Source organism: Berghia stephanieae, chromosome 2 (assembly GCF_034508935.2).
Source record: "Berghia stephanieae isolate SIO BIC M18660-M18661 chromosome 2, UCSD_Bste_1.3, whole genome shotgun sequence".
NCBI classification, from domain to species: domain Eukaryota; kingdom Metazoa; phylum Mollusca; class Gastropoda; order Nudibranchia; family Aeolidiidae; genus Berghia; species Berghia stephanieae.
Genome location: NC_088361.1, coordinates 44,988,713 through 44,999,615, shown reverse-complemented (window position 1 = coordinate 44,999,615; position 10,903 = coordinate 44,988,713). Strand labels below are relative to the sequence as shown.

At 35.3% G+C, this 10,903-nt stretch overlaps 1 protein-coding gene across 1 annotated transcript in view; it reads left to right on the top strand.

Annotated features, from left to right (window-relative positions):
- Positions 1–2,624: 2,624 nt before the first annotated feature.
- Positions 2,625–10,903, top strand: part of LOC144964965 (carbohydrate sulfotransferase 15-like) — a 45,456-nt gene continuing 37,177 nt past the window's right edge. Inside the window, exons 1-4 of the mRNA XM_078899780.1 lie at positions 2,625–3,042; positions 6,227–6,767; positions 7,975–8,335; positions 9,945–10,076. Of these exons, the coding sequence (XP_078755906.1) occupies positions 6,315–6,767; positions 7,975–8,335; positions 9,945–10,076 (946 nt within the window). The 5' untranslated portion in view covers positions 2,625–3,042; positions 6,227–6,314. The remainder of the gene's footprint in view (positions 3,043–6,226; positions 6,768–7,974; positions 8,336–9,944; positions 10,077–10,903) is intronic.

Below are 10,903 nucleotides of genomic sequence, written 5' to 3'. Positions count from 1 at the left end.
CGATGTCCTGTGTTCAATCATCATCATATTGTATATGAGGTATAACTTGTATTTGGACCGATGTCCTGTGTTCAATCATCATCATATTGTATATGAGGTATAACTTGTATTTGGACCGATGTCCTGTGTTCAATCATCATCATATTGTATATGAGGTATAACTTGTATTTGGACCGATGTCCTGTGTTCAATCATCATCATATTGTATATGAGGTATAACTTATATTTGGACCGATGTCCTGTGTTCAATCATCATCATATTGTATATGAGGTATAACTTGTATTTGGACCGATGTCCTGTGTTCAATCATCATCATATTGTATATGAGGTATAACTTGTATTTGGACTGATGTCCTGTTGTGCAATCATCATCATATTGTATATGAGGTATAACTTGTATTTGGACCGATGTCCTGTGTTCAATCATCATCATATTATTCATCATCATCATCATCATTGCCTTTTTCACCCTGGGTCAGGGTATAGGCCACAGACAAACAGTTTCCATCCTTCTCTATCCTGAGCCAACTTTTTTATCTCATTCCAGGTCTTACCACTTCTCTGTATATCAGCTTCTTTAATTCTTCTCCATGTTCCTCGTGGCCTTCCCCTTGATCTTCTGCCCTGAGGGTTCCAGTCCAATACTTTCTTTGTTATACAACTTGAGAGCTTTTTCCTGCTTCATACATGGTGCGAACGTTCCACGACGCAATTCGAAGCTGCTTGTTTGGCGAAGACGTCATCGGGTCAGCAGAGTCCTTTCGGCTTTGTCTGTTGTCCTTCATAAATTCTGTAATTCCAGAAACTCTTCGGTCGCCCAAGCTAAAAAAAGGATTTAGTTTGTCTGTCTGCGTTTCTGAAACGGTTTGAGTTTAACGGAAAGGGGTGTTAACCCTTTGCCAACCCCCAACCTGGAGGAACAGGTGACTCAAAGATGGGGGAATCACACACCATTAGTCGCCTTTTACGACACGCTGGCTTGGCGTTGGGCTATTCTTGACCCTCTCAGTTGAGGGACCCCGGACACCACACGGGGTATCATATTATTGTATATCAGAATATCGATGTATTTGGACTGATGTCCCGTTGTTCAATCATCATCATATTGTATATCAGGTATAAGGTGTATTTGGAAACGATGTTCTGTTGTTTAATCATCCTTTTGTATTTCCGGTTTTAGGTGAATTCGGGCTGATGCCCTTGTGTTTGTATTTGGATGAGATTTTAAAGTGGTTTCTGACATTGTCTTGGACTCAGGAAACAATGACCTGCACTCAATCGCTTAGCTGTCTATATGAACTCATAGAAGCGTTGAAAACAAATAATCTCCGAAACGTCCATAGTCTGGACTGTTCCCATCCGAAGCCTTTCCATTTTTACCTTTTAGTTATTGCTATATACCAGCCTGCTTTCTCCCAGATATTTACGACATGGATTAGAAAAACGGTGATAATTTAAGAAAATGAAGATGTCACAATTTGAACATTGGTGATCGTAAGGGTGCAATTTCGTTCACCGCAATTTTAAAATGTGTGCAATAAATTAAATGAAGAGGGGAAAGCACCACGGAAGGCGAGTTAATATTCTTTGATGTTTACCGCCGTCCGTTGTTTACAAACACATTGCGCTATTGCGTCAACAACTACTGTGTGTGTTCTGGAGTCTCCAATATAGTCGCTACCGTTGCATTGGAGAAAAAAAAAGAAGTTGTTAAATCATTTATTGTTATATTTTTTAGAAGAATAAAATACACTTCAAACTTATTTTATTTACACACACACACACACACACACATATATATATATATATATATATATATATAATATATATATATATATATATATACCTATCTTCGTTTTATTATTATTATTATTATTATTATTATTATTATTATTATTATTATTATTATTATTATTATTATTATTATTATTATTATCATTATTATTATTATTATCATTATCATTATTAATATTAATATTATTATTATTATTATTATTATTATTATTATTATTATTATTATTATTATTATTATTATTATTATTATTATTATTATTTTCGTTGTTATTGATTAAGTAATATTATTATTATTATTATATTATTATTATTATTATTATTATTATTATTATTATTATTATTATTATTATTATTATTATTATTATTATTGTGCTGACGAAGGGTTTGTACCCGAAACGTCCATTGTCTGTACTGTTCCCATCCGAAGCACATCCTTTATTCACCTTTTACTTTTAGTTAGTATATTCACGATCCCCTCCAGGCTTCAGGCAGTCACCCCCCCCCCCCCCCCCACCCGCTCTCTAATGTTCCATTACCACTGCATTCACTGACTAGTTTCTGCTCACCACCACTGCCTTGCATTCCAACAACAGACATTAACAGTAGCGCGATTTATGTATGAACCTCTTTCTAACCGTCTTCGCCCCGCTTGTATTCTGTCTACGTGTCATCATCCAATATCCCCCCCACCCCCCACCCCCACCCTCTCATCATCATGTGGTTGTGGAATTTTAGGATGAGTCGTGAGACGGCTCCCCCCCCCCCCCCCCCCCCCCACCCTCCCCATCATTTTGTTTCTCTTGCCAGACTAGTGCCATTCTATAGAGCCTTACAGGCTGTCCACATTGTACCTTGATCATAATAACTAACTACCTATAGCCTCGACCGTTGAACAGCTAGGATAGGGAGTTTTACGTATCTCGTCAAATTTAATCGGCACTGTCTGTCTCTGGTGGTGAGTGTGAGCACTATCTGGTACGTGTGGTTAGTTTGTGGTGAGTAGGAAAGGTGTATGTGGAGTCGAAATCAAGCACGCTGGTATTATAACTACTGTTGAGTCAAAGGATTTCACCACAAGATTACTGTTGTGTTTACGAAAAAGGAAATCGGAAGGAAAACCAAATAATATCATTTGAAATTAACAACGAACATATTTTACTGGATTCGTGATATTTCATACTGGAATTTCGGATTGTGGATTATTTTGTTTGTGGCGACGAGGCAGTAGAAAGAGGGGAGCGTTAGCTGTAAGTAAAATAATATTATGAATGATCATTGTCTATGTCTATTTTAGAGTTTAGAAAGTGCTCTGTTAGTAAGAGATTATAATATATTGCTCGCCTTCTTAATTGACGAACGTTGTGTGTGTGATGTGTGTGTGTATGTATGGGTGTGTATGTGTGTGTGTTTATGTGTTTGAGTTTGTGTCTCTGTGTTTGTTTGTGAGTGTGCTTGTTTGTCTGTCTTTTCAACTAATAGAGATGACTATGAAGTAAACAATATACAATATAAAAAAAATACAACAGTGCGAAATATATACTATTATTAGTATTATTATTATCATCATCATCATCATCATCATCATCATCATCATCATGATCATCATCATCATCATCGTCATCATCATCACCATCATCATCATCGTCATTATTATTATTATTATTATTATTATTATTATTATTATTATTATTATTATTATTATTATTATTATTATTATTATCATTATTATCATTATTAGGTATTATTATTATTATTATTGCGAATATTATTATTATTATTATTACTATTATTATTATTATTATTATTATTATTATTATTATTATTATTATCATCATCATTTTATTATTTATACTATTATTATTATTATTATTATTATTATTATTATTATTATTATTATTATTAGTAGTAGTAGTAGTAGTAGTAGTATGTAGTAGTAGTAGTAGTAGTAGTAGTAGTAGTAGTAGTAGTAGTAGTAGTAGTAGTAGTAGTAGTAATAATCTATTTATCATTGATATTAGTGTTGTTGTTAAAATTATCATGATCATTATTGTGGTTGTTATTGTTTTTTATGACTAGCAAGAGGTTTATTTCAGTTATTTTGTAGGTCCTCTCTCTTGAAGAAAAATCTTGGAAAGTAAACAAAAAAGAGGGACAAAAATAAATACAAAAATTTTAACAGATAACAGAAGCAGAGCCGAGAGCGATTTATCCCTACTACGTGTTGTCTGAAACTGATTATATATCCCTCATTAACACCAACACTATCACGTGGTCTTTACCTTCAGACATGCTGGGTTTTTGGTGATGGGTTTTTTTTTTCTTCTTGTTATAACAAAGGAACGTTGAAAATGAATAAAATAGAATAGAATGAAATAAAACATTGTATTTATTTTCAACGCTCCTTTGTTTATTGTTTTGCTGATGAAGCGGTGGTACCCTAAAGGTCCATTATCCGTGCAGTTCCCACCCGAAGTCTGTCCATTTTCACCTTGTCGTAACTCCTTGTACTTTGGCGATAAATAACAATGTGAAATGGAATATAAGCTTCAATTTAATATAAGAAAACAGATCAAATAAACCCTTCGGGTTTCCCTTCACCAACCAAACAGGATGAATGAAACAAAACAGACGAATGAAGAATGTGGAAGTTGCGTTGTTAACAATATTATCTCATTCGTCTGTTGTGTTTCATTCAACCTTTTTTTGTTGGTAAATGGAAACCCGAAACGTCCATTTTATCTGTTTTCGTATATTAAATTGAATTTAACATTCAATTTCACATTGTCATTTATTTCTTCGAGCCTCGAGAAGCAACATTTACATTACCCTTGTACTTTGGCGAGAGTAACCCTAGTGCGAATACTCAGTGATGTTCTCAAAGGCTACCAGCCAGATGGTTCAAATTAACAAGTGCTTAATTGGCCCTGGCTTTCAACCGACGTTAATTTGACCCACATTTTGCATATGCACATATTGATAGGTGGAGTAGAAATACGTGGAATCACTAGCACGCTAGAGAGGGCTATCGTGTAACCGGATATTATTGACGTGGATAAATTCACAAAACTTTCAAATGTAATTCAAACAAAATTGAATACAACAGCTTCAAAAATAAAGAACAAAATACTAAACACGGAATGTTTCGGGCTCAAAACCCTATGTGTTTAGGTAAAATACTCATAATATCCACCGGATGATGTACCAACACACAAAACTACGTGTAACCCGTAAACGGTTATAGCCTGATTGATATAATTTAGTGAGAACTAATTAACCAAACGGATGTCTATAAACAATGAAATAAAGAGCTGAGTGACCTCACCTTCGGTCCTTCTATTTGTTTTCATCGTTAAATTGATAATACGGTCATTGCTCTTTCGTTCATACCGTCACAAGGTACCCAGTGTCCTTGACATTACTCGGCAATACAAAAGGACTGATCAATTGATCACTCGATATTAGTTTTTTTTTAGGCTTCTCCGTGATTTTATTCTGACAACACACCTCACCTTGAATAAAACATCCGTTCTTCGTGATTATATTCTGATAACACATCTCACCTAAAATTAACATTCGTTCTCCATAATTTTATTCTGATAACACGCTTCACCTAGAATTAAACATCCCTTCTTCCTCATTTAGTGTTCTTATATACAGTAGTGGATTAATTGGAACATGCTCGCCCATTTCATACTGATATATCAATGCTATGCGTTTAGTTAAAATAACTCATATAACATCAGCCAGTCCAGTAGAACGTACCAGCACACAAAACTATGTGTAACCTTAAACGTTTAAAGGCTAAGTGAAAAGCATTCATAAAAATGGCTGAGTAAAAGCTCAAGGAGCTGAGTGACGTCAGTTTCGTTCCATCTAATCCAAATACATTACGCCACGGCCCTTTAACTAGTTAACTGTCTTACTCTGGAAAACATCTATTTAAAATTTTAGCCAGAAAAGCGCCCTCAAATATCGATCGTTTTAAATGAGCTTCAATTTGGCCAAAACTCTCAAACATGCGTTTTTAATCAAGACCCCGGGAAGTCCCAGGTTCGAGAACTTATATTTTTCTGTCAAAATGAGGGTCAATGAAATCTATCGATATTTGAAGGACGATTCTTCCGGGCCAAGTTTTAGATGCGAGTTTTTTCATTACCGAGTTAAACAGAATGACACAGCGCCACTGAAAACGAATACTTAGTCGTTACATTTAATAAGATTTGCAATTGAAAAATTAAACGTCACTCTTGATAACATGTGTATTTTCATTTTGACAATTGAAAACTTTAACGTTTCATTCAAAGACATGTGTATTTTTATTGTGACATTTGAAAACTTTAACGTTACATTTGATAATATGTGTATTTTCATTTTGACAGATTGAAAATTTTAACGTTACATTTGATAACATGTGTATTTTCACTTTGACAGATTGTTAATCAATATTGCAACAAGCACCATGGAGAATATAAAGCAAGGCTACGGTTGATGGATAGGAATACGTGCCGTGAGGTTTAGCATGGTTGGAATATACCCACTGGTTCTAAGTATGATGACCTTCTTCAGGAATAGTCGGCCCTATCGAATAGCTGCAATCTTCACACTGATAGCCACGTTCTTTCTTGCCTACACGGTGCTCCATCAGAACAAGACGTCCATCAACCCAGGGTTAAATTCAAGGGCTAGAATATCATGGAAATTATTAGAAGATAAAAAGAGAACCAGTAATCATATTGCCAATTCTTACATCGGAAATTTTGATCAACCTGTTATAAACAGTCATCAAGAATCAGTTGAAGTTTCGAATAGCTCATCACCTGTAACAGCACAAGATTCTCGGACACGTCTGTATGTGGAGAGCCAAGTAACAGGAAATGTCCACTACTTAGATGATCCTTTGGTACACAAATTTCCACCACCTGTTCCTATCAAATGCAGCTCAGAGATTTCAAGGTCAGAAGTGTTAAACTTGGTAAGTGAATAGTTATCCATGAGCGCGAAAAGAAACGTAGCGACGGTTAAAAGAGAAATAAAAATAAAACAATTTTCGATTCATTTTCTAGAACAAATTCAATCAATCCCTTTTACGTTCACCTTCTACTTTTTTGGGGGTTTTTTTGTGCCAAAGCAATTATTGAATTTATTGTGGTTTTGGAATGTTTTAAATTCTCCTTTTGTCCACACGCATTTTCTAGCCAAGTTCCACTGGTTCACATCCGGTCATCTAATAATAATACTTTACAATTCTAATACTGATGACTTTGATTTATTTTGCACGAATCCCCAACCCAATTTTGACTGTTCTGGACCCTATGAGCAGTTAGCAGAAAACAAGATTTCAAATATGTCTTGTCGGTGTTGTGATATGATATAATTCATTTCTTTTGTATCTCATTTCATGGTGATAAGCATACTTTCAGTAAACAAAAATGCCACTTGTTTTTAGAGTGAATTATGTTGATATATTTTGTTTTGTATTTACCAATGTGTTCCTAGTTTTGGTTGATTATTCGTACTGTGTATCGGAGCAAATTGCTCTAAAGTACATTTTGAAAAGCAGAGGAGGAAATTGTGAATATTTATGACGGAGAGCCGCAAGTTCGGTTAGGATGCTTACATATCTGAATGCAATGTCCTGGGAAAGGTTTTTGCACATATCAAATAAGAGGGGAGAGGGATCCCTGTCATTCCTATGATATAACATTTAGAGGTACTATGTGGCTATGTGGTCTAGTGATATGGCATTCGCTTTCGAATCAGAAGGACCAGGGTTCGAGCCTCTCTCGGCGCATAGTTGAGTCCTTGGAAAAGGCTCTTTTGTCACATGGTCTCACCGTACTCAGGTGGAAAATGAGTACCTGGTCGCGTTGTCTTTATCAGAAAAAAAATTGCAATATCGCCTCACGGGCGTCATGTCACGTCCTAGACGTTAAGTGTTGCTTTTGGCCAGTGACCCCCTGTTAAGTGCTTTGAGCACGTTTAGTGGATATTGCACTATATAAATGCTCGTTTTTTCTAAGATGTTATAAAACAAATTCTTTTTAACCTCCCTCCCCTCCCCCTCCAAAGTGGATCGGCGTGTATGTGTACATGTATCTTACGTTTATTAAAGCATTTAGGCCGTGGTTTATATCATGTATAATTTTCTTATTAAAATCATTCTAACTCTTAATTTTCAGGAGCCTTTGGACTATTTGCCAAATTATAAAAATCCTTGCTGGATCGAGCCACTCGACACTCCTGCCAATTTACTCTATAAAAACAATGGATTTTTACACTACTCGGCGTCATACAAAAAAGTTTTTAAAAAGCTTCGCGGGATCTACAGATCTCAGGAACCTTCATCCTTCGCATCGTCACCATCATCATCATCCTCTTCAACTCCACCTTACCCATCCCGTATCCGGTGTCTTCCGTACTTCTTCATATCGGGACAACCAAAATGTGGAAGTACCGACCTATACAACAAATTGATCAGCCATCCACACATCGCCACGCCTCCAACAAAGGAATCCCATTGGTGGGGGAAAAATAGATATGGTAAGATATTGTGATCAGTTAACTCTCTCCTTACCGATCATTTTCAGTATTTTCCCAAAATGACAGGCTTATCCAGCAAGAAAAATTGATTCTTTAAACTCAAAAAAGTTCTCCATAAAACAACATTATGTTCTTATTAATCATACAAAGATCATTCTTCAAAGTTTGTGATGTACAAAATAAATCTGAATAAGAAAAAATGTATATTGTGTCGTAATAAATGTGACGATTTTGGTGTAGGTGGTAAGGAGAGGGTTAAGCCCGTTCTTACATAGAGTTATTGCTAAAGTCATTCAAATAGTCAGTGAGAGACATCCCATCTTCTAGCCCTGGTCGAGCAAAGTGATCGTGTCACTATAATGTAGCCTAGAAATTTTCCACAGATGCCCAATAGAGAGAATAGAGAATGTAGAATAGAGCGATTTAGGCGGGAAATATAAAAGAGTCGAAAAGTTTGTTTTTTAAAAGTGAATTTGTCAAGGTGACCAGCGCTCGTATTTCTACACTAGAACTAGTTCTAGTTTTTGTCCAAATCTAGTGTTCTAGTGCGTGTTATTTTGTATAAATCTAGTGTTTTTGTCGATCGCAAACATTAAATCACGTTCTTTTAAAAAATGTTTAACTTTGATAAAAATAATTTATAATACAATAATAAAAATAGCAGACGCATCAAGTGCCAACTGGCATATATTATATCAGACACTCCCTTCCGAATTAAATATCGTATCGTAGCTCCCTGATGGGATGGACCTAAATATGACAACTGAGCTGCTCATTCTTTTCGGAAAACAGATTAGACATTATTATGTGTGAAAATAATAATAATGACGAAGATAGATATTATCAATTATGTCCTTTAGACTGCCAGAAAGCAATGTGATTTCATGTAATTCACCCGCAAACTTGGTGTAATGATATTATTAGTAAGTAAAAATAATAATTTACGTATCTGTTGTTAAAGGGGCTGTTTTCGTATGAGACACTTTTGTAACTGCGCGAGAGGAGTGAGTGATCTTTCTTTCTCTTTACACTCTTTGTCTAGCTCTTTGTTGGCCTTGCCAGTCGGATTAGGTAATTTAATTTAATTTAATAATTTTATTTTTTTCCTCTCAAATAAATATAAAACATGCTTAAACCTCCAAGTTTTTTGTTTAACAAAACTAATGAGTTTACTTAAGGGTGTTAGCCTTTTGGGGTTATCTAGTGTTCTCTCTACAATAATAGTGTTTTTAAAAATCAAATCTGGTTATTTTTCAAAATCCCTGCTGGTCACCTTGGAATTTTTCATTCATTGTTGTAGCACAGAACCAAAAGTCTTGTCGACAATCGCTTTCATTTGAAAATAGGTTATGCATGATTTTGCGTCACTTTATCATGTCTTTGCATCAGGTGTAAGATAAAGAACTGAACAAGTGTGTATGAAAGGTGCCAGACAAAGCAAGGAAGAAAAATACAAGAAAATAAAAAAAAACATCCCAAAAAATCAGTCTACCTCGACTAGGGATCGAACTTCAGACTTTCTGATTACCGGTGTCAGTTCTTTATAAAAGCTCAAGTGTTTTCTCTTTTATAGTGTAAGTAAAAATTGTGCCCAAACTATTATTTCCAGGCTGGTGTTTGAACTACTCGCGACCCATTCCATTCCCTGACTACGTGGACTTGTACGACCACGCCTCCATCGAGATCCAAAGCATCACAGAGAACTCGGGGAACAGCCAGGATTTTCACCCCGTTATTACAGGTAGATTATACAAACATATCCTTATCGTCACCACCGTCACTATGATACGTGAAACCACATAGTACAGTAATCGTCGTCGTCGTCGTCATCATCATCATCATCATCATCATCATCATCATCATCATCATCATCATCATCATCATCATCATCATAAACATCATCATCATCATCATCATCATCATCATCATCATAAACATCATCATCATCGTCATCATCATCATCATCATCATCATCATCATCATCATCATCATAATTAAAACATCAACAACGACAACAAAAACATTAAGAACCATAACAACAACAATGACAACAACAATATCAACAACAACAATCTATCATTCACCGTCTCTTATGTGCATTCCCCATTCTTTGAATTCTAATTACTGCCCCTTTGTTTAGTCTTTTGTTGTTACTGTTGTTGGTGTTGTTGTTGTTGTTGTTGTTGTGATATCAGCCTTCGCCGAAGTCCCGGGTTTGAGAGTCTTTGCCAAGATGAGTCATTAAATTTTGGGGATTTAGGGTTTTAAAAAAATCCTTTCCTTTTTTCTTTCGTCATTGTATTGAAAAATTATCGAAAAATCTATTTTTTGACATCTAAATTGTCAAAACTCATTATAAAAGTGACTAAATCGATCGATATTTGAAGGACGAGTTTTCTGGCCAAAATTTAAAATACGTGTTTTTCCAGAGTACGGCAGCATTGTTTTTTTAATGACAGCAGATATAGAAACAAATATATCAACGAAAAATCAAGAAGGAATCCAATACAACTTGTAGTCCTAGATCATTTAATTCCAGTTCCTAGATTTAGACAAGGTTTGACAGTC